This window comes from Aythya fuligula, chromosome 5 (assembly GCF_009819795.1).
Source record: "Aythya fuligula isolate bAytFul2 chromosome 5, bAytFul2.pri, whole genome shotgun sequence".
NCBI classification, from domain to species: domain Eukaryota; kingdom Metazoa; phylum Chordata; class Aves; order Anseriformes; family Anatidae; genus Aythya; species Aythya fuligula.
In genome coordinates, this window is record NC_045563.1 from 31,677,794 (window position 1) to 31,702,981 (window position 25,188).

Consider the following 25,188-nt stretch of genomic DNA (forward strand, 5'->3'; position numbering starts at 1 on the left):
TTGGTAATCTGTACCAACACTGCAGCGAGAAATGCTCTTGTTTTTCAGGAGACCTGGGTGCCACACTGGGTATCCTTGGGAAGGAGCTCTTGTACTGCCCTGGGGGGACACAAAGCAGATGTCTGGCCCTGGCACCTCTGTCCTGAAGGAGGGGCTGGAGAGCCACCTCTTACAGACAGGCAAATGGCAGTCATAAAAAAATGTAGCAATGAGCATCTAACAAATTAGAAGCAGTTCCAACCAGATCTGACTCCTCTACTTCCAGTTCTGGTCTTCTTCTCTTGCACATGACCAGGAAAACCTGGCACAGCAACACAGAGTGGTGGGAGGTCCAGTGCTTGCTTTCACACACTACATTAAAAGAATAAGTAAGCAGCTAAAGCTTAACTTCTTTCTGTGTTTGCAGAATGTAGTGAGGTCTCTGGGGCACAAGAATTACTTGGGAGTCAGTAAATGGCATTTAAAGGTTTCACAAATCTACGTTAACACTGGAGTTAGGCTGCAGGTTCCCATTTGCCTGACAAGTTCATCAGTGCTACCCCAGCCAGAATGAACTGCTGTAATCCCTACCCCAGCTCTAGAGGGGCCACTGGCTTTGTGAGGCGGGAGAGCAGGCAGGCCTCCTCACTGAAAGCTCCTTTGCCTGAAACTGCCCTTGCTGAAGGGCTTTGGGGAGCTTGTGATCCCCTACAGACCAAAGACTATTGAAATCACCCTTCAGGAGAGATTAAAAGACACCAGGAAAAGAATCCTCCTCTCCTTGCCAAGATGCTAGCACCTGTCAGACTTGTGGCTGCTGCCCCTCCTCTGCGAGAGGCCTCAGCAGGAGGCTGGCAGAGGGCCAGGGGCCAGGCCCACATTAATAGAAAGGAAAACCCACACACTTTGTAGATGGCACAATGGAAGCTGTGGGCAGGATCTTTTTTTTTTTTTTTTTTCCCCATCTGTTTTCTTTGCACTCGATTGGAAGTGGATTTTGTCAGGCAAAGGAAAAAAGAATTTGTTTGGTGCAATCCAGGCATCACCTGTGAGTACACAGCTTCCTAAACCTGTTTGCAGAGGGGAGTGCAGGGCTGTAGTCATGCACCTTTGATATATAATCTCTGTGTTGCTGGGTAAGCAGCCCTTCCCCAGAGGGGCATTAGAAGCTTAAATTGTTTGCTGGAAGAAGAGGCTCAGCCAGGGAGGGGACACTTCTACTATGACACACCTGTGCAAAAGAACAAGCCCTCAGGCAAGGTACAGCATCTTTTCACTAAGGCTTGTCTTTGAAATATGGGGATTGGCAGATACTCAGGCCTGGAGTAGAGGGAGAGGATAACCAAAGAAAGAGCTTATCCTTACTGACCCGATGGTCTGCTGAGCAGAGTGAAGGTGTGTGAGCCTCCATGCTTTCAAACATTTCTCCTTGTCAAATGCCAAAAGCCATTGCTGTTCCCCTTTGCAGGAGGAAGAGGAGCACAACCAAGTCATATGGGGACAACACAGCGTTATGTGTCTGAATTATGCACGGATTAAAGATGTAAAGCATTGCTGTCTTAGGGCAGCATTTCACACCTCATTTTACTGTGGAAGAAGCTCCACAGCTTCAAGCAGACAAGTAAGGTGCAGTGCTATGTTTCTAAACTTTAATCCATTTCAAAAAAAAAAAAAAGATGAAAAATGGCCCCACTTTCTTCCTAATGAAGTAAAATCTGGGGCATAACTACAGCGGAAATTCCACAGAAATGCAGAATGACTGAAAATGTAGAGCTGTCCCAGTCATAGAAATCTTACCTAGGGCTCTGTTGATCCCTTGGTCCTTTGCAAGCGCCAAAAGGAATCCATAGAAGGTCAGTCTCTGTGCAGTACTCAGCATTTCCTTCACAAGAGCACAAGGTGGACAGCTAGGAAAAGAGAGACAAAGAGGTTATCTTGTCTATTAAATATCTTTTTTTTTTTTTTCAAGATGCAGCTCAAATTGGAAGAATATGCCCGTTTACCTGTTCAAATATTGTCAAGTTGCCCCCATTGTTTAAAACTAATAGCCAACAGCTTGTTTACTTGGCATTGCATCTGCTCCCAATTTGCTAAGCAAAAATGATTGGGCTGGGGTACATCCCTAGGAGCAGTCTCACCTGCCTCCTTTCCAAGGACAGGGAGAAAAACCCAGATCTGCTGAGAAGCATATACACATGTCCACTCTTGACATATCATATTCTTTCATTTAAAAAAAAAAAAAAGGAAATCCTTTCTTTTAGCAGTCAATAAACTCCCATTTCTGTGAGGGCACTGTTATTATCACCCTTTTACCATCAACAGACATTCAAGGGGCAGGAAAATCTCTCCAATGACAGACTAAATATGTCCTAAAACATTTGAGTGGGGACTGCAATTCCTATGTCCCCTTCATCTACACTCACGTTAAACCCTGGCCCTGACCTTTAGGCAATATCATCATTATGATTCTTGCTCTTGCTTAATACTCCTTAAAGAGTTTCCTGCAAAATGGAACTGCTGCATGTAGAGGAAATGAAAGTGCTGAACAGATCAGGACTTAGTAGCACTCCTGGGAGATGTGGGTGTGGGCTGGTGATCCCTCAGGCAAAGGTGGTTACCAAAGCCTGGCTGAGCATTGAGCTACTTGAGGAAAGGCTGGGAATGTCTCCCCTCACAGATAGGCTTACAATATCCTCCCCAGCTGAAGCTCTGGGGGCATACAGGGAACGTAGAGCTTCTGTTACTTAAACGTCCAAACAGCCCGGAATCTCTGCTTAGGTGCCTATGGTTCTGGACAGTAGTTCAGAACTAATTTTGGGGATCACAAATTTTGATTCACATAAAGCAGGAGTCAGGTGGGGCCTGTGACATGAGTCTTTTTGTGGATCTAGACCACGACTATCTGCTCACTACCTGCAACTATGAAGAATGTGTCTATTAAAGCTATACAGTAAGGCCTGGTTTTTCTCTGTCCCTTGATGAACCAAGGCTAGTCTTGTGCCTGGGATCTCTAACTGGAGACCAGCTCCATCCCATATTCCAGTTCAGACTAGCAGTGTGATCTTGTCCAGGTGCTAAAGCTTCATCCACCCCAGTGTGGCCTGCCTGTACTTCAACACTCAGGAACATACTTGTATTTGTTTATCTCTTCTAGTTAATCCATGATGGTAGATGAACCCCCTCCCCCCCTTGATGAAAATATCAACGTAAAAGCGAGCAGGAAAGCAGAGTCCCAAATCAACCAATTATCCCAATAATCTGCTCAACTCCCCTGTGTTTATTAGGCCCAGGAAATTGTTTTTCTATTTTGGTTAAGGCAGTTCTGCTGTGATCTCTCCCTTCATACTTCTCCAATGAGATCTATGTGGAAGTTACAGCTTGTTCAAAGTCCTGTATTTCTTCGCAGATCCAACCTTACCAAGGGTCTCCAGAGACAGAGACTTCACGTCTGTGTTTTGGACTCTATTCATACCTGTATTTTGATCTGTCACACAAGGACTCTAGGCACTGGTAGAAGAGAGACGCCTCTACCCCATCGAGTGGGTTGCAGTCATTTGGGGGTTGTCGCTGCCGATGTTGCCCAGAGGATGATGTTGGCACAATCACAGTATTTGGATTCTTACCAGCCAATAGGTCTTGATAAATGGCAGCAACACTTTCCAGGAACTCTGAAAAAACAGAAAGCGATTTATAACTCAGGGCTACAGCCAGCTAAGTATCCTCCTGACCTACCAGACCCAGGATTAAATTGTCATTCCCTGCTCTGTGCTGCACATGACACCAACAGGAAATGAATGTAAGCACAATACTAAGGCACCCTGCATATTTAGATCAGATATTATGCAGGCACAAGCAGCCATTTCCATGTAAGTTGCTGGCTTCTCCCTGTCAGGATGGTTATGAGAGGCCAGCCACTCTGTTCAGACTCTTCTAAAGAGAACAGAGGCCAGCACGTGAATAAAGCAGTGGAGTGTGAAAGCTAATGTCAAACACACAGCTAGTTTGCAAAGTCTCAAAAGTTTTCCTTCTTCGTCTGTTACCACCAACCGAGAACTCATCCAAGTTGGGAACAAAATATATGGTACTGCAACAGAAGCAAAGGGAGCAAGTTAGTCAGGGCTCCAGGCTGTATCCCAGCTTGTCTCTGTGCTGCTCCAAAGTAAATATTACATGGGATCTAGAGGAAGGGCCAGGGCAGGTCAGGGCTAGAGTTGGCAGAAAGCCTCTCCCCAGGCTCCTCATACTACCCACTGTTTACTGCAAGAGCCTAATTTTAAACAAGTTTGTTTATGGATGTGGTCAGCAGTTTACAAATCTAGATTCCATTTGGAGTGGTTTGCATGTGTGTGGGTTGGTGGGAGAGCGTATGACAGGCTGCGTGTGTGCGCTGTGCCTGGGCGAGCGGGACAGGGCCGGGCTGCCTGAGTGTGTGCACACAAGGGCGCGTTTGGGAGGGCTCCGGTGGCATTTGTGTCCCCAGCGAATGGAAGTGCGAGGATGTGCGTGAGGCGGCTGGAAAGGAAAGGCGGGATGGCGGCGGGCCCTCGGGCTGCGCTGAGGTTTTGCAGCTCAGTGGAAATATTTTGTTGTATCAGAGAAAAACTTTCCAAGCGCATTTTCTGTCCGCAGCTCAAGGCGCTGCAAGCCTGGTTCTGCCCAACCCAAAATCACCATTTTAACTGTTTTTCTTTGATGACTTGTCACGGGTAATGTTGTGATATGCACAGGGGAGTTATACAGAGAAAAGTACTAAGAAATAGAGATGTTTGTATTAGGAATAGCAGCTGACTCATAACTGCTGGAAAGATGGGAACTGACAGGTTGGATCAGATCAGCAGGCCACCCAAGGCTGCACTCTGACCACAAACTGTGCTCCACCACAGCTTCTAGCCAGTGTCTCCCTGTATCCCTGACCTGGCCCCTTTTGCCTGATCAAGGCCAACCGAGAGCTATGCCCATCAGCAGGAACTGTTAGTGTGAGCGGACAGAATCCCATGAGCTTTTGTTGCCTTTAGAAAGTGCTCTGTGCTGCAAGACGAGTGAGTGAGTGCCTGTGCAGTGCCCCATGCTTGGGAGCATATCTAACCTTGATACGGGAAACGTTTCCCTCTTTTTCCCCACTTGAGCAGTTTCCTGGATGAGTTCCTTTCCTCAACAACATTTTAGGGGGCTAAGACAAACAGGCCAACATACTTTAAAACATCTCCCTGTAAAGAAAAAGCACACGAGTGTTCATCCAAGTTTCTCCCCCTTGCCACCTGAACTTTAGTTTAAAAATACCTCAGGATTTTTACAGCTGTGTATGTGTGGGTGAGTGTATGTAAAAATATGCATACACAAACTATTAGTATTTGATTTGTACTTCTCCTGTCAATAATCTTAAAAGAAGTGCTCCATATACTTAAAACTCAAACTGAGGGAGAGGGGTAGAATATGACAAATGACCAATAATACGAAAAGCATAGATAGGGATTAACTGTTCGTTTTCCCTTCCAACTAGGGGCTCTCAAATCAAATGAGAGGTGGATCTTCGTGGAACAGGTGGCAGACCCATGCAACTCCTTGCCAAGGAGAGTTGTGGAGGTGAAATGTTGATGTGATTTCAAGGGGACACTGGAAAATTCCTTGGGAGAGGAATCCCCTGAGTGTTTCTAAACCTGTAGAAACTATACGCATTTCAGAAACATTTTGAGCTGAAAACAGCTTGTAGTTGGATGAGTATTAGGGGTAAGAATTGGATGAATTTGCCAAGTTCCTTTTTTTTTTTTTTTTTTTTTTGAGGCACCAGCTCCCAATCCCTGTTGGGGTCAGAACATTGGGTTAGGCTTGCTCTGGGCTGTTCTGATCCTGTCTCCAGCAGGGGCCACTACTTTAGAGGCAGAAATGCTGTATTGCAGAATTACAGAACAAAAATATTAGTAAAAGTTAACTGTTAGGTGCTAACATACACTAGACAAAGCTTGAAATTTATGTCTCAGGGCTAAGACAAATACATGCATAAGCCATAGCTATTACAGGTATCTTGTTATTCATAAACATTTGGAACCTCCTTATGAAGCCTTCTAATCTATTGGCATCAGTGACAGCTTTTATTGATGGGTTCCATTAGCTATATATTCTCTGTGAAAACCCATGCGTGTCCTTACAAGGCTGAAAAAACTGCAGGGATAGAAGAGCTGTAAGGCTGTAATGATATGCCAGAGGGTGAAACCAGCAGCTTCCCAGTATTTACCTGAGTAGTAGAATTGGATCTGGAAAGCAAAGAGGAAATCAGAAAAAGACATCAGGCAATCCATAGCATCATCCATCAGCACAATCCTAGGAATAAGATGAGAGAAACGGTTTGGCATCTCCAAAAGGATTAAAGCCTTCAAGCAGGAACCCCAGATCCAGAGAAAGCACAGCTAGGCAGCTACATGCAACTGAGAACTGCTAGTGGCTTGGCCCAGGGTAAGAGGTTAGGAGAGAGCAATGGGAACACCCACCAGTGCGTGGATGAGGGCACCCTAATATCAAATGAAAGCAGCTTGAGAACCTGGGGTGAGGAGAAGATCCTGAGTATCAGTGCTATCATGCACTAGCTTCAGTGTGACCAGAGCAAGATGAACGTTAAGCATTCAGGCCTGGGGGATGTGCTGGAATGAACATTGGCAGTAAAACTACTAGGCTGGTTCGCATGGCTGTATAAAGAGTAAATTTGCTACAGGCCAGGCAGTTACACGATTATAAAACTGGTGTAAGCAGAATGAGACTTGTGCTATTCTTCTGTACACCAGATTTTATTGAACTAGGCTATTTCCACATTCATAAGTATAATAATAGCCGTTAAATTCCAACCTATGGCCCAACTCCACCTGACTACAGAGGAAATAACACGATGTCTCTTCTGCATCAACAATCAGCTTTAAAATTACTCACCATAAACATCCTATCCTCCCTTTCTCATGGATCAGTCCCTTTTCATATATTATCAGGTCAAATTTCATAGAGACTGAAGACTTCCTGGACAAGGGACAATGTCTTCTTTCTCTCTGCTAAACCCCAGGTGCATCTAGGGAGTTACATGTATCCTTATTTTGAATCATACTTTAGGAATACATAAAATATCAGCAATAGGCCACAGAGATGAAGTACAAGGGATAGCAAACTCCACCTCCTCCTTTTGGGAAAAAAACGCTGGATTTCAGAACTAAGTAGTTAGGGCAAGAAATATAAAAATAAAAATGAAAACAATGCTCTGGTCACTACCAGGGATTAGGAAACTTGAGCTGATCAGCGATAACTTAGACCAGAAAGCAGAAGGAAACACAGCACTTTGACAGGAAAAAAAAAAAACAGTACTCAGAGGATGTTAAAGAAAGGTGGCTGGTGCTTCCTTTCAGCTGTGTGTTTTCTGGACCACCATGCAGCTTTAAGCAGAAACAGGTCTACTGACCCTGTATGGTCAGTATCTGGGATATCACACAAGGAGGATTAGCAGTTCACTACAGCCAAAGTGTGGGCCATCTACTAGGACACTTCTGAACGCAGGGCCAAATGCTGTCCTCAGACCAACTCCTGCAGCATCAATGGTCTGAACACACTGCTGGGGAAACACTGCTATGTCTCGTGTAAAATACTCCAGGGAGCTGTGTGGGAGGCTGACCTAGAAGAGTTAGAGGATCTTGCAAGAGGCTTACTTCCCCGCCACTCAGACCAGTTCTGTTCACTGTGGCAAAATCAAACATGCAGAGCAGCTTGAATTAATTATCTCAAAGAAGAAAGACTGGGGCTAAGAGGGTCCCCAGGAGAAAAGCCAGTATTTAAAACAAAACCCTTTGAAGATGTCAAAGTGCTTCTGATTTATTTATTATGTTCCAGAAGCCTCCTCCTCCTCCTGTCTAAAGAAGCAGTAGCTTCAGTGCTTAATTCTCACTAATAAGCATGTTACTAAGATTGTCAGTGGCCACATCAAGGAAATAGCTTTGAAGCTGGCAGGCAGAGCATCCTCATCTCTCAGGCAATATTGCTCAGCTACTGGCATTTCCAACCACTCTTTAAGCACTGGAAATGCTATGGGCCACATCACTGAGAAGCTGCACTCCCTCCTTTGAAATAATGGTCTGTCTCCCAGATACCCTCAAAGCACGAGCTCCAAAGCTTTTACCAGTGCATTTCTTCATCCTGGAGAAACAGGAGAACAAAACTGGAGAGATTTTTTTACATATTTATTTTGTGGAGAGAAAATATTACATCACCCTCACAACAATCAACTAATTTCACTTGTTTTAAATCTAAAGCTATGGTCGATGGGTGTGCCCTGCAGCAGGAAGTCCCGCTCTGCTACTTACAGAAGAGCATCGGGAAGTGGGCAGAGGTCTGAGAATTTAACATTTCTTGCTTTTAGAGCCAGCAAGGAGCCTCTAAGGAGGGCTGCACGGCACATATGTAACGGAGGAGCGTCTAAATAGAAGCAGGTGCACTCTGGTGCTGGGTTACTGACTCCACTTGGCCCAGGAGCCTGCACTCCGGAAATGTTGAGAAGTCTTTAAATCCAATACAATCATTTATGAGGAGATTGACTGCAGCTGGCTATTCCCCCACATAGCCAGCTGACTGCGCAGCCAGGGAAGCTGAGAGAGCATCACATGCAACATATCTGTACATCTTCCCTGAAGTATCTGGCAGCGAGAGAATCCCAGCCATTGCTGGTCTGTAACCTAGCCAGCAGGAGCTAAACTGAGGATGAAATCTGAAAAGTCTGAACTAGAACTCAAAAGAGTTCATCAGGTAGCTGAGATTTCAACAGTTTCTTTATTCACTCTTGTCCAAATTAGATTTTAAGCCCTTAGGGGCACAGACTTATTTACGAGGTTAGTAGTCAGCACTTAATGAATAATGAAAATTAAGGAGAAACTCTGGAAAGGATGTAAGAAAGATGCCTCCATTTCAGGGACTCTGGTAAGGGTGTAGTGGTCTTTCAGGGTTCAGGCGGGTTTGGCTGACAGGGAAGCCTTGCTATTGTGCCAGTGGGGGAACTTTATCATCTGCTGACTGTGGTGAAAATCTCGGAAACCCAGACTAGACAGGATGTCCCCAGGACAAACTCTAGAGCAGGCAAGTTGAAAGGACTTTTACTGTTCCCCGCTACCATTAAGGGCTAACTGACACTGTGTGTCTTAAGGCCAGGCTGGCTCAAATGGGTCTTCAGGGACGTGGTTAGTTTGCTGATACACAGAGGCAAAAATAAATGGAACATGCAAAAAGAGCAAGATCTGCACTCTCAGGCAATCTTTTACACTTCTATTAGCAGTGACCCGTGCAGCGTGAGCTCCCATATTGCATAAAACAGCATGGGACCTGTGAGCTACTTGGTTCCCACTGCTGTAATGCAGGCAGTGAGCTCTGTGGGTTTCTGTTACAGGAGAGGAGTCAGTGCTCAGGTACAGGTCCTGAGATCCCAGCACCAAACCTGAAAATCCCTTCCTTTTCTGCCCTGTCGCAATTTCAAGATTCAGAAAGCCAGAAGGTGCCTCTGAAGATCAAAGGTATCCCTGTAGATTAAGATCTTTAATCTGCTAATGCCTATGGCCCTTTGAAGGGGAAAAAAAAGTCCAAGAAATCTCACTTATAGCTTGGGTTTTTTAGGGGGTTATGACCCCTGCATTTGTGTGGCACCAGGAACAGACAGATGGAGGTCTCTGGTGTAATGCTAATAAAACCTATATTGTTGTAGCCTCTGTTCTGCTCTGACATTTCCAGGTCCTGTTCGCGTCCAGTGTTTGTTATCAGCGCGTAGCAACAGCTCGTGGGCAAGCGGAGAGCCCTGTGCTCTGAGCTCATCTCAGCCAGGCAGCGCTGGGACCGCAACTGCGACTGCTCCAACAATTACACGGCTCCTGGCTGTACCAGCAAACGCTGGGGCTACTGCCACCACTGCACTTAATTCCTGTCCCAAGGCAAATCAGCACCAAAGTTGCTGGGGGTGTGTGGACAGAAGGAGGAGCGATGTCAGCAGGTCTGCGTGTGCCGTTCCTGCTCCGCAAGGATGTAAGCAAGCAGTGCTGGAAGGCAGCCTGCAGGGCTCACCTTCCCGACTGGAGGAACCGAGGAGGACATTAGGAAGTGGGAACCAGAATAAGCAGCAGCACGGGGCAAGAAAAAGGAAAACGAGTGAGAGAGAGCAGCAGCTAGAAGCAATGAGAAAGATGTTTGAGAAACATGATGAGTTTTATTAAAATTGCTCAACCAGATTATCTTGTAACAGAGGAACAGCAATGTTTAAGTAAATCTCTGGCCAGCCAACAGCAAGAGTGAGGTCATCCCCACCTGAGCCGGGGTGCCTCAGACAGAGATCTCATTTCTCTCTAACACCTGCTCCCAAAGCTGGCTTGTCTGTCTCTAAGGCACACGCACAACAGCGCAGCAGGCCCCTGAATGGGGCCTCTAGTTTACAACAGCCTTGTGGATTAAATTCCTTGACACAAACATCATAACATGTGTAGATACGCTGAAGACTCCTTTCATGCACCATCAAAAATTCCTGCTCCGCTCAGCTGGAGCTCTCTGAAATGCACACCCGCACATCGGACTGGAGCTGCAGTACCTCCATGAAAGGAAGCAGCGGCTAGATCCCTGCTACAGGGTCAGCATTCTTTCTTAGCCCGGCATTGGGGGCCAAGCAACTGTACTCCGCAGAGCCCAGAAGGCCCGCTGATGAGTTAGAGGGAATGGTAGCGCTCCTCTTTTAGTATTAATTGAAGCAACACAGCTTTAACTGCGGTTCAGTTCGGAGAGCAGAACAGAGAAGCCTGGGAAGAATTCAGAGAATCAGCCAAGTGGAAGTGCTAGCAGATGGATAACATTTTTTCATTCTCTTTTCTTAATACACTTTTCAAGGGACTCTCATTCTGTTATCTTTCTTCAGCATCAAAGACAGAAAATGAGGACCTCTTCATTATGCAGGCCATGAGCAACACAGGCAGCAGCTATCATCCTGATCACATGCCGGGATTCTGTTTCCAATGCTATATCTATATAGCATTATATATATGAAAAGCCTTTAATTTCCATGCCCCCTCTACTGACATGGCTAGGAATGAAAGTACTTAGTAATCTTGCTGTGATTATGTATACGTGTGTGTGCTCCTACTGAGATCTGAACTGACCCCCTACCCCAACAGATGTATATACCTTATTACATTTTCACTATCAGATAGTTAATAATCAACTGCCTGGGCTGGACTGGAACCAGCAAGCACTAACAGCAAAAAAATCCCGTATCACCTTATCAGTGCCCTGAGCCATCTATCTGCTTTAGGCCTTGTCTAGATTAAAACAAAATTTCAAACAAATTAGGTACCATGTTCTTAGCTACAGTACTTTAAAACAATCCTTCAGAGTTTAGTACCTTTTCTACATGTGATCAAGCATAGGAAACTGGGGAGGGTGGAGGGGAAGGAACACATTTTTAAAATGGTAAACTATTTTAAATAGAGTTTAAAATGGTATCAGTTAAAACCACTTTGACTAACATTTTTGATATGCAACTCATCTGCTGAATTTAGAGATGACAGCAGCATTCTGCGCTGAGATTTCAGTCCTTGTATACCATAAATACACATTCTTTCTCATTGCTAGAAAAAAGACACTCTGTTCTTAATCTCAAATCATGACATGGCTTTTCCCCAGAATCTTAAAAGCTGGAGGTCCCTGTTCATATCTTTACCCACAGATCTAGTTCCTAAGTCCATGTGTGTAGGGCTGATCTTGCCTTAAAAGAATCGATGAGGACCAACCTTGCTGCTTTCTGGGTGAGTTCCATTGGGAAGTCAGGGCAGAGCAGCTGCAGCAGGCAGTGGTATTCCTGTGCTGTCAGCAAATCTGCAAGAAAAAGAGAGGTGAGAACATCAGAATTCTCTTACAGGTTGTTCCCTCCCCTTGTTTCATTTCTAGGAAAGAAATCAAGCTCTCTTCTCTTCTCAATTCAAGCAGACTGGATACTTCTGACACCAAAACTGCTAGCCTTATTCCCCAGGCCCTCAGAACTGGGCTCTGCAGATAGGAGTTGCCAGTGACCCAGGCAATCGGAAAGGGGCCTGATGAAGGGGAAATGCTCCTGAAGAGATTCCCTCAGAGAAACCAGTAACAGGTAGCGGTGATTCAGTGTGAAAAAGAGGTAACCAAAACTGGGCAGTTTCAAGTGACAACACGGTTTGGTTTGACTTGAATATAACCATGTGGAAAAAAGAATCATTTCAAAGTTGCTTAAATTTGCTGAAATTCACTGGCATGGCGACATTCACCACAATGAGCCTGAAAACCGTCCACAGAACATCTGGCAGCAGTAACAAAGGCAAACAAGGTTTTGGGGTTGTATATGGAAGGCTACAGTGTATAAACCACAGACGTTATTACTTTGGCATTCGGTAAGGCAGCTGGACGGTCTCTTCTGGAATAACGTGTACGAATCTGGTCACTCTATTATAGGAAGCACAGAACAAAGATCCAAAAAACACAAGAAAAGCAATCAAATGATTCATGTTTTAGGGAGCTGCTTTGTGCAAGACTGGTCAAGAAAGCTCTCTGTGGTTCAGCAGGAGTCATAGAGGTGAATCTTAGGGAACTTTATAGGATCCCAAGGGAATGGAAACATACTGATGTCAAAAAGCCCTACATGATTGTATGTTCACAGTCCAAAAGCCTGTGGACTGGGCTTACGGAGATGACTAGCTGAACAGCAGCAATTTTGCAGTACTTCTATATACAGAAGAATGTCAAGTATGGAAGAAAGAGCCAGGGGTGGAAGTAGAGCCAAGCAGTAGTCAGGGAGGGAATCCAAAGGGCACAGGCACTAGGGCTGAGGTACAGAACATCAGGTCTGTTACCACGGACACGTCTTAGCCTTCCTTAGCCCTGAAACTCCCATCCAAATAATCAACCTCGTTCCAGGTGATAGCCACGACTTCTTCATATCTCAAAGCATGATAGTTCCACAAAACTAGGAGAGAGAATGCTACACTTCTGTCTGTTTCAAGAGGCAGATATTCAGTAGCAAAGGACATTTCACTGTGACATCCAGCCCAGCCAAAGTAACGTTTTCAATGCTGACTACTGAAACATTGCAGGATGACTGTCATCAAAATCAGGCTACAGACTTTTCCTTTGCCTACATTACTAGCAAGGGAGGTGGAGGAAAAAAATGAAAGATCTAATACTTCTCTCTTCTGTTCAGGAAACTCTAGAGCTGAAAAACACTGTCATCAGGCTCTTCAACATCCATTATGGATGCTGTCTAGAATTCCATACTTTGCACTGCTCTCAGGAGGACATTCTATCTCACAAAGCACCTTAGATTTAGGGTCATGCTATGAAGAGATTATTTTGAATAATGAGTAGAAAAAAAAAAAATGCACTGTCTGGAAAAGCCAACTCTGCAGCCAGAAATCTGCTGTAACAGAAGGAGGTCCCAGTCTGTGCTGAACTGCAACAGCACTGCTGGGATCTGTGCATCCTATTCTGCTATAGGGGTAAGTACATCAGAATCTCTCTTCTTCCCAGATAGGAACACTGAGCTGAATTCAATTTCTGTGACTGCGCTGAAATGGCAGATGTCTCAGAGAATATGGAGGGCACTGTAACATTTTTCTATTGTCATTTCTTACTTAAGCACAGTTCAGAGGCTGCCCTTCATTGCAGATGCTTGCATATATGTCAGCATATATCTGAGCTTGGAAGTTGCTACTTGCAATTTTTCAGCCAACTATTTCTATTTCGTGAAACAACATGGAGAAAAAAAGACTCTTCTCAGTTATTTTGTTAATCCAACATTCATTTATAGCAGTAAAGATTTTGGTCCTAAGTTCTTAAAGAAGCAATCCGAGCAGTTAGGGTACATGCAAGCTTCATGAAATCATCCTCAACTAGCTCAGCACATGGAGCAGGTTAGGGAAACCAGAGAAGCTGGACATAAAAAGGCTCTTTAGAAACAGACACTTTGTTATAATTGAAGAGAATGGCATGGGCCTCTAACAGCTACTCTTGAAGGCTTTCTAAATCTAGCTTTGAATAATGCTGAGCATTAAAATCTTGATCTTTTTCTAAAAAGCTTACACATTGGTCCTCAAGGAGTCACACCATTTGGAAGCTTTACCCAATGCTCAGTTTACATTTCTGGGTTGCTTAAGTTCAAATTCCTGTTTATGCATCCTTACAGTCTCTGAGGCTTCTAGATAAAAGCATCTTAAAAGAGTAACTGGGCCCTAAGCAAGCATTAGTTCTGAGGCATAGAGATCTCTCCCTTGCTGGAATTAACGTATTTTTAAAACTTAATAATCATTTATGAGGTCTTTTTCTCCTTTCCCTTTGCACTGAGTCAAGGCATCATCCTCACTCCTCCATCACAAAACCACAAAGCAACATCCAGCTAAAGCACAAGTCTGCTCAAAAGGACCTTGGGAAAGGGCGGCAGAGACCTCTCCAGCCAGCACATCAGCAGGTGATGTGTATTCTCAGCACACGTGAATTCACTAATTGCAGTTTGAGTCTTTGAGCAAGCGGTCTGTTTAGATGGGAACTGCACGCAGAGCTGAAGCGGTGCAGAGAAGTTCCTGCTGTAAAGAAAGCAGCCCATTCTTTACTCCTTCCTTCTCGCTGCTTGTGCCTGGAGCGAGGGCACCCTCAGCTGAGTCATCCAGCACGCAGGCAGGCTCTTTCAGCCCAGAACGCAGCTCAGCCCGTAGACACCCCAGGCATCCGACCAATAAATCATATCAATTTCTCAGACTATGGATGGGTACCTATTACACAGGAAGGGGGATCACCACAGACCTTAGGAGGTGTCTACAGTTTGCTGTGATGGCTGTTTTCCTATTCCCTACGGCAAGGTCAGTGAAGCCCATGCAGAAAATTACATTTGCCCATGCACCATATTGTCTGCCAAGAGCTGCTTGGAATAAACAAGGGCAGTTTTGGTGCATGACCACATCGCTCCTTCCTGTCTCCAGGCCACAGCTGAGTAAATAGTGTTCAATGCTGCATGATGAAGAAAGAAAGAAAAGGAGGAAGGTACCGGTCAGAATGAGTGAAAACTGGAATCCACAACTGCTACTTTGGTTGCTACCACAAATTACTGCATCTCAAGTTCCAGTAACAAATGAAGCAAATCACAGAGTTTAAATCTGACCCCATAGCATAGGGCAGCGAGCTATAAGCACTCTACCAGGCTCTCGCAGTGGAACAAACTTGGTCATACCGTGTGCTTAAGGATGGAGAGAGACTGATTGCAATCTGCATGTTAATCGTGTTCATTTACAGCTGAAAATAATGCTTTGCTCTTCTCCTGTAAAACAGCTAATCAAGAAACTCCAGAGTGATTTTAAAACAGCAGTCCACTAAGGAGGAGCTGGGAGGCTTAACAGAAAAAGTAGAGGAAAAAGTAAATGGGTATGGCTGAAGTTGCAGAGGAAGCTCAACTGTTTAATCTCAATTTTTGCTGTGCTGGTCTTCAAACTCCTGCCCAGCCTGCTGCTCCTGTGCTACTAGGAAAACGCAGGCTGTTCCCTACCACCTCTTACTGCCCATGATTAGTTTATTGGCCTTCAGTGCCTGGGGCAGACTCATCCTTACATTTCAGAGACACAGGGGAAAAGGGTTTTTGTCCATGTGGTATAGTTGTGGAACACAAACACTGCTTTCCGGACAAAAATGGCCCCACAGTTGAGAAATATGGAGGCAGCCACTTCATATTTCCCTGGCTTTTAAAACATAGGCTCTTTTTACCCCCTTCCTTTGCTGTGTGTGTGTAGCTGACAGGCAGCACCTAACGCAAACTGATGCAGACCTGAGGAATGCTAAATGACGCGTTTATGCTGTTATCAGTGTCCTGAACAGAGTGCAGCACACACACACCTGAGCCGTCCTTAAACCAGTTCTTTCCTACTGACAGCAGCCCAGTCACAGAAGCCTGGAGCTCAGTGAAGGCTGTAAAATCAACCCAGGAAGCCAATAAATATTTAGGACTTAGCTTGAAGTGCAGTCATTGCTGCTATATCTAGGCTGCTTTCGGCACAAAGGGTAGCTATCTACAGTGCTGTCACAACACTATGACAGCTATAAATATGCCAAAAGCAGTAAAAGAATATTTATCGCAGTTGGTGTATGAAATCTGACCCAAAAAGCCATATTAGTAACTCCCCAGAAACTGGAGGATTTCCTTGATGAATATAAATTGAAGTTCCTTATTCCCATCGTATTTCACATACAACTACCCGAACAGGCTGGAGCGCTGAGCAATGTAGCCTTCCCCTCTGGATTACGGTAGGACACAAAATTTCCACAGACTGCTTTTCTGCCACAGTCACGACATCATTCAAGAGCCATAAAGTCAGAGAGCTGTAAATCAGCCTCCTAGAAATATAACAGAACAGCCTAATAAATAATCAAATGTAATTTTAAATGCTGGGAGAGTCTTTCTCGGCCTTTAGATTTTTAGGATTTCTGGTACAAATATCACATTCTTCGGATTCTCTCCATATCTGTGCAGTCTCGTAACCTTGTAAAGAATGAAAACAAAGCCTCTAAAAATAAAAGTCTAGGTGTTCTTGTGCTGCCTATAGGAGCTGCAATCTTACAAATAAATAAATAAATAAACACATCTACTGATAATACTGCAACTTCACAACTCTCATTTGAGCAATAGGCTGCACTCTGCACGTCTCACTCTCAGGATACCGATAGCCTCATTTCCTTACCTCTCCATACATCTAGCACTAATAACAAACAGAAAACCGAGAACTCAAGGAAAAGGAATGCAAACATTCTTTCCTTTCTTCCTCATAAAACTTTAAGCTTAATAAAAAAAAAATCCTTCCTTATTAATCATTTATAAAATTTGACATTGAGAGATTTTATGAATTATCATGAAAAAGATCTGTTCCTGTAACTCGAAGAATTAATAAGAATTTTAAAGAAAATAAAAGCATTCAAGTACTGTTTCTTTGACTAATTTTTTTTAATGACAAGAAGAGATATAAAATAAACAGAAACCATATCCAGAACGTGCATTTGTCTTATTTTAAAAACTTGTTTTCTTTATTTTTCAAGCAAGTTAGAAAATAGTCCTAAGAGCAGAGAAAATCAAAAGAAAACTCACAGAGACTTAAGAGTTACTTTTAAGTGACAGGAAAATGTACTGAAGCCAAAGATTTCTGCCAGGTTAGCTCAAAACCAGCTTCCCCCTAAGGAAGGTTTCTAGCAAATATTTTATAGAGTGCAATGGTCAGATCTGTTTCACGGATCAACACAAGATCCTGTGCTTTACATGGAATTTTGGACATGAAGCTTTAAAGGACTAGTTTTAATAACTGGATGCATTACCTCTGCCTTCCTAATGGTGCAGGTCAAGAAGCAGCTAAGACAGTTTAAAACCTTCCTCTTACTGAAAGGGTCCCCTCTACCCTTTTTCCCTTTCCCCTTCTTGCAGCTGGCCACATGGTTGTGAACGACCCCTGGTACCAGCTCTGCAGCTCAGCAGACCCTTTAGGAGAAAATTCAACTTTTCCCCTGGGCCAGTGAATTGAACTGACTCTCAAAAACATGTGATGAAAGTTTGTGCAAAGTAAGCTGTGGAGAGGTGCAGGGAAGAGAGAAGGTAGAGGGAGAGCAGGACCTCCCCTTTTCAGCAGAGATAAACCTAGACAGGCTCAGGTAATTCCCTGCTTAAGGTGTTTTAATTCATAAGCCCAGGATATGCAATCCTATTGTCATAGGATTAATGATCCTTGTAATCAAAAGTAGGTTTGGGTCAGCTGGCTGAATTTGCATTACACTGCTAAGACAGTTTGTTAACACTCTGCTATCAGACACTCTTGAGACTCAAATTCTGGCATCCTTACTATATCCAAGCAGACAACTCATGAATCCCATCTGCTCTTTCCACAGATACCATTTAGGTCCTTCCAGAAAGGATCCCAGGGCATCCTCAGGAAGACTCAGGACCGTGGAAGATTTGTGCCTGACACAACAGCAGAGGCAAGCAGGATAACTGAAGAATTCAGTTGCTAAAGTTTGGCTCTGTGGGTGGATTCTTCCCAAAGGGTACTTGAAGCACTGAGTGCATGCTGGATTGCCTCTACTGACCTGAGAGCATTTGCAAAATCCTGCCAGAACCAGATGTGAGAGAGCTGCTGCAGGCAGCTAGCCTTCACAAGGTGTTTTGGAGCACAGCTGCGAGCAGTAGTATATTTAGGTGACTCCTGATGGCAAGAGGTAGAAAGACCCAGCTTTGGATGTGAAAAAGAAGAAAAGAGTGACAGAGATGTAGTGAGATTTGCCTGGAACAACCTGTGTCAGACTCGGGACAAATATAGTGGAGAGCTAAAGCAGACTGACCTAAAAAGATTTGTTGGGGGAGTGCTGAAAGAGAGAACAGTTCGAGAGGATTAGCACCGTGCTTGAGCAGAAAGCTAGTTTGAAGGCACTCAGGTAAGAAGGAAAAGATTCAGCTGCAGCTGAAATAAAGAATGAAAGCATTAGTCCTGAAGGGAACCTGAACAGTTCATATGAACAGTAAACTCACAGCTGTCTCACTATGGGCAAAGCTCCAGTAGCACCACATTTTGAGTGAGTTAAAGAATATTTTTTTTAAATAAAATCCTCTAGATAGTGCGATTATTTTTCTGCCCCTTGATCTTGAGCCCTTTTATCAATAAGCCACTTGCCAGATTAACAAAAACAAGACACGAATCTCTATAGAACTGCTCCAGTTCTATCCCCAAAATCCAGAATCTTGCTGTTTATGCAAACTTTCAATCATCCTCTAGTCCCTTTCAAATTCCCTGTAATTATCCTGCAGTATGAAACATTTCATGTGGCAGAATTACTTAGAGCGACTGTTAGTCAGGGCAGGATGAGCTGTGCCAAAGGTACAGTCCAAAGCTATCATGTGGCATACTTATGTGGCTAGCATGGCACATCCAGAAACTGAAGAATTTAAACTTTCATTAGAAACAAAAAATGTTCTCAGCTCTCATGGTTGTAAAGAAAACATTCCAACAGTGGAAGAGTTTAGCCATCATCAGTGTGGCATCCCTGAACCCACAGACAGTTTGAAACATAACTCAAGAATGAACTTTCCACCGACTTTGGGAACCCTAAGCCTAAAACCCGATGAAATATTAAAGGCAATGCTAACTCTTCCATTTTGTGTTTTAGCTATAGGCTGGGACTTCGAATGAAGCTGAATTTTAAAGAATTCAGAGTTCTTGAAGTGCAAGAACAGCAAATAATAAGAAAGAAGTCGTAACCACTACTTCTGACAGTATTTTCAGAAGTAGAAGACAACAAACAAAAAGGGATGGTTTAAATTTCTCAATCTATTGCTGACTACAGCAAACAAATAGTAGATAAAACTTTATTTGCTGCATAGACTTCCAATTTTCTCCATGCAGCCTTCTTTCATGTTTGCAAAGATATTTCTGTGTATATTCAGAAGCATGGATAATCCTAAAGATATGCTCAGCTCTTTGAGTATGATCCAAAAGGACATTTAGCCTTCTTCAAAGGACATAGGCCTGAAGCTGGTTTGGTGGACTACAATATAAAAATTTATGGCTTTCCATCATATTTAGAGGCATTAAAAAGCCAAGTAAGAAATGTTAAGCATACCCTAACATCTGAAGTTGAGTGTGATAATAAATATGCTGTATATTCTTGGGTAACGGTAAAGCTGTGACCAAGCAGAAATTACCCCTGGTAATCCTCAGCCTGTAGGTACCTACAAGGGAAACAACACCAGATAATAGTAGGCACTTTAATCCACCAAATATACGTATAGCAAATACAAAACAAAACAGGACTGGCTCTTAATACAGATAAACTGGAAAATCAGAAATAAGGTATAATTACAGGGTGAGATTAATTTAAAACTGAAATGCTGTGACATTTGACATTCTTTGTGTGCCATCTACGAAACCATTTTTTTCATTTCACCCTCATGTCCCTGAAGATGCAGCTAGCAGATCTTCCAAAGGATAGGTGACTTAAGAGAGAGAGACTGCTTCAATCTTGTTCACCAGTTGATTTTCCTCACTTTGAGGAGCTTTCAGTCTCTCATTGAGCAAATAATCAATCCAATGCCAGAGCTAAGTGGTTGTGTAAACAATAAGGAGCAAACATTCCCGTAGGAGTTCTGGCCATCTGGGGGGCAGACTGCTCAACCACTTGAAACGGGACCCACAGCAATCTTCATAGTGAGCTACAGGAATGCCGGCAACACTTCACTGGAGGGGACCAGCAACATTTCCCCGAGCTCTCAAACAGCATCAGTAATCTTTAGGCAAGATGTGGCTCAGGCTCGATTCAAGAAAACAAGTTGTCATTAAGCTTAAGATCTTCAAAACAACTAAAGAATTCAGAGCTACACATCACGAGAAGGGTAGAGCAAAGGGCAGGTGGTATGCAGCTGCATCTCATGCAACACAGGACCTTACGTACAACCCCTCCTCAGATACACACTAGGTCTTGTGACAGTAATAGGACCATGGCCAAGGAGAGGCACAGAGTCTTCTGTCACTGCCTGCTATTTTCTTTCTGTTTTGGGAGCCCTAAGGAGTAGTTGGCTGGCAGACAGCTCATCTGTGTCATGCACAGAGGGTCTGGGAGCAGAAGAAAAGCTATGGCATTGTCCTAGAAAGAGGAAAGAAAGGACGTACGATGAACTCTGGAAATGCTGCAGAGTGCTGTAACAATTTCAGGTCAAAGAACTCCTTGACTTACAGTTTCTTTCTAGCCTGACCTTTCCAGGAAACACCAACAAAAGGTTCTGGTGAACCAGTTCCAGTAGAATCAAGTATTTCAAACACACTGAATTTCCCAAGCGTTTCAGACTCCACATGGGACATACAAAGCATGAAGTGCAACGGTCAACAATTTCCCCAGAACAATGAGTGAAGCTGGAATGTTTTGGACTTTTATCTACTGTTTCAGAAGAGGCTTTCAGGGAACAATGCAGTTGCTACAAGCACCCTACGGAAGGCTGACAAAACATTTCAGCATAATTTAGGATGCCATTATGCAAAGCAGCCAACTCGCTGTGGATGAAGCTAGCTGTGATCCACAAAGCACTGAATGGTCTGGCACATCTTTCTCTGTAAACTTGTGTCCACCTGGGTCAACATCTTGACTTAAACATGAACCTACCAAGAACCAGAAGCCATTCACAGTCCTGGCCATTCTTTGGCTGCACTGCACAGTACATTTATATATAGGGTTTTCCACAAACTATGCTGTACAATCCTAAGCACCCAGACTGTTAGCTAGTTTTCTCCAATTTTCTTTTACTAATTATAATGCTGAGGGAAACAGTGTGAAAGAACTCTTTTTTAGGAGCTTCTGAGTCAACAGTTAAAGCCTCTATTCATAGAAACAAACACTGGAGTACATGAAACCATGGTTTGACAATGTTTTTCTGTCACGTATAATGCTCTTGAACACTCTGACACTAGATCTCTTTTCTGAGTGTGAAAACCTAAGAAGAAAATGAACCTGAAACTAAACAAGTCAATAAGAGAACTGGTTGGAGAAAGGTTAGCCGGTTAATGACAAGACAGAAGAAGTCACCAGTTGGTTATTTAGAAGGAAAGGCAGTGGAGCATGTAAGCTCCACAGAGAGTGTTTGCAGCCCATTACAATAACAATGAGCTAGATTAATGATTATAAATGACTACCAGTACAGAACTGGCCTGAATGCAGAGCAGAATGAATGCGCCAGGAGCAACCTGAAACAAGGCATCCAACCACCCCTTTTACGGGTATGCTTTTGGCCAAGGGTCTGTAACCTCAATCTTGATTTTAACTCCTAAATACTCTAGTGAGCAGTATGCCCCCACCACACACACAGAAGAGAGAAGGGAATAAGTTAATTTTATCTGTATTTCCCCTACATTTTAAAATAAGAACTTATCACAAACATTCACTAAAAAAAATAGAAATTGTTTGTCGTTCTTTAAATTTCAGCCCAACAAGTTCTAAACTCTTCATATGTCCATTAGTCCAGGAAGTTTCACATGGACAGCACGCATTTTTGTCAAAATTTAACTTAAACACCATCTATTTTACGGTGTAATACATTTCCATGGACCATCTACCATGAACCACAAATTAAGATTATTTTGCTGGAGGAAGGTTCAAGCAAATGCCCTAAATTCTCCAGCATTATGTCCTAACACTGATGGTATGCATATATTATGGTAATGAGGGAAGTGTAAGAAATTAGACAAAAGAGTGCCTCTTGTTGGCAAAAGAAAAAGGACACTCTTGTTGCTGCACAGGATTTTCTAGAGAAAACAAAGGCCATCTACTGGAGGACAAATGTAGAGATAAATCCATACTGTAATTCTTGCTTGAAGACACTGAAAATAGCTAAAGTTCAGTTGTTTAATCTTCTTTCAGCCTCATAACAAGGTGAGGCTCTTCAGCTGGCAGTGTGAAGATCTTTATGGAGGGAGCAATAAAAAGGAGTATCGCTCAACAGAATTGTGGTGATAGCTTAGCATAGCGAGCAAATGCTTGTGACCAGTTATGATATACAAGTGATTTCTTCTAAAGGAAGCATGATCAATACTCTGTGTAAACTCCTGTATGACTGCTGCTGCAATGCAGGCTACTGAGAAGAGAATCAAAGATGAAACAAAACCAGAACTTTTAAGAGATGTAGGGCTATCCTTATTTGGGAAGAAAAAAAAAAAAAAAGAATTGCAGGAGTCCTAGTACCCCAGTTACTGCTGACTGACCCATTTGATGACAACAGTAAGAGAGGCCATCCATACTAACACTATATTAACCTTTACTAGCAGCTGGATCCTCACTTACATTGTTCTAACACAACTGTACTCTTTGTGGTTTTGCTCTTACATTTTTTTTTTTGTCTCTTGTGCAACAATATCCTGACTGTTCAGCAAAAAAACCATCATGGAAATGCAAGTATGATAAACCCTCAGAGTGGGAGTCAAGATGAAAGCAGCTCTTTAAGCATCTCCAGCCATTAAAGACTTACAAAACACATGTTCCTTTTATTTGCTGCAACATTTGCCCTTCTTTTCCCATTTGATGGTGAGACTTATGGAACAAGTCTGAAAATCAGATGGTGCAAATCATACAGCAATATAGCATTAAGGAGTACTTAAACGTAATGTATTTCAGCATATGTTCTTGACTCAAAGGAAATATGCCGGATCTTTCAAAGCAGAGCTTAAAAGTTGAGGTCCTGTTTGCTCCATGCAATTATAAATGTTTCTTCATGGTGTCTTGTTGGGAAAAAATTTGCTTCCTGGTGTTTCTGGCAAAAGAACTGTATCTAAAGACACTACATCAGATGTAGCTGCATTTTAGTAGTGCTCTATGTGAAGCGAATGGTAAAAGAATTCATAATAAAGATGCTATATACACGTATTGATTCGGATTCCTCTCACTTCCATGCCACATTTAAAGGTAACATCCATCCCTCCAGTTGTCTTTCACATGAGTTATCTCCTGTCTGGATCTGTTTCAGGCTTTGCTGTTCCAGGTCCACACCCACATGTAATACCGAGGGCTCTGAAACTAGTAGTGCTAGCTTTTAAAAGATTCAGGATTAAATACAATTATTAACATATAGTTAATGGTCCCAAAGGAAAGCTGAAAATATTCCACCTCCAAAAAAAATTCCAAGATGTTTAGCAGGTAGACGTTACAAGAAACAGCTCCTCATTTATTACAGAAATACAGAAGTGACTCTCTGGACTTGAGAACCTGGTTCCAAGTGCCAAACCAAGGCTTTACTTACAAGCTCCTGGAATCAGGAACAGACAGAAAGAACAGGGCCCCGGAGGATCCATGTTGGTGGGCAACAAACAAAACGCTGAAGTTCAAGGTTTCTAATTATCTTCGCTAATATGGGATATGTTTGGAAAGTCACTTTACATGACATGTTTTTCAGGAGAAGCAAATCTTCTCGCTATTTACTTTTGCTCTTTCCTTTTAAGAGGATGTCTTCTGGCATTTGCTAGAGAACAAACAGATGAGAGCTGCAAAGGGAAATAGACTGAAAGCCTTTATGTGCACATCTCATTTTCACTTCCAGCTCTGTATACACAGCTGTGACCAGAACAGACTTCTGCTGAATGAAGGACACAGTTCTGCATCCACTGTCACAGCACAAGGAAAATCATCATTTCTTCCTTTTCAGTTAAGGTTTGAAATAACAAATCAGTGAATTATTTGGAAGTTTAATGAGCCTTTCTTCTGATTTCCTTTTCTTTTTGAACTGCTGTCTGTGCCACTCTACAGTCTTCCCATGAATACAGTGTAGATTTGAAAGCTTTTCAGTGCTAGACAGATTAGATTCTCATTTCAATGTCTGAGTGAAAATTTTAACTATTCTAGATGTTAAAAGGAAGCTATGAAAATGCTTTTTATTATAACTACTAATAAACACAAAGAAAGCTATACAACTACTAGAAATTTCTGGTATATCAGGAATATGTGGAGATGCATGAGCAGAATTTGTGGTCTCAGACAGTTTCTGCCTTCGGATATTAAATAGAGATAGGGAGAGAGGAGTTTTGACTACATAAGACTCATTCTCTGTAAAACAAGCAAGTCTAATTTATTATTTGTCTTTCCAGTATAAAACTACTTCCTTGAGAATGCAGTATTTTATTTTTTTTTAAGTGTGAATACTGCTGGTCAGTAACAAACAAGATTGGTACTTTGCGATAATGACATATCAGCATATGGACACACCTGGCTCAAAAACATCCAAAAGTTAGAGTAGAAAAAATCATTGAATGTAAGGGTGAAATTAATGTAGGTGAAATATTAAGCAGAAAGATAAAAATATTCCTGATTTTCTCCAAAAAATGACAATGTTCAGCTGAGTCACAGACCTGTCACAGTGCAAACAGCGCTTGCTGTGCCATAGGAAGTCTGGGATTCAGCCACAATTCCACCCCTTTTTTGGGAATACAAGAAAAGAATACAGTGATCTAGTTATTCATGCTTGGGGCACCTAATAATAGGTTAAAAGTTAATGTGTAACATTATAAATAGAGATCTATAATCACCTTTTGAACTTGGCTATCTTGGTCTGCAAGTATAATGACGATAGAAGATAGGACATGAATGAACCATCTAGGTGACTGAACGGTTTTGAAAAGACCAAAGTTGATACCGTCCCCTGAAAACCTGGGACAG

General features: G+C 42.9%; 1 protein-coding gene across 1 annotated transcript in view; it reads right to left on the bottom strand.

Moving 5' to 3' along the window:
- Positions 1-25,188, bottom strand: part of C5H11orf49 (chromosome 5 C11orf49 homolog) — a 78,662-nt gene that overhangs the window by 2,603 nt on the left and 50,871 nt on the right. The window contains exons 4-7 of the mRNA XM_032188231.1: positions 11,757-11,841; positions 6,212-6,297; positions 3,452-3,647; positions 1,777-1,886 (exon numbers count right to left, since the gene is read on the bottom strand). Of these exons, the coding sequence (XP_032044122.1) occupies positions 1,777-1,886; positions 3,452-3,647; positions 6,212-6,297; positions 11,757-11,841 (477 nt within the window). The remainder of the gene's footprint in view (positions 1-1,776; positions 1,887-3,451; positions 3,648-6,211; positions 6,298-11,756; positions 11,842-25,188) is intronic.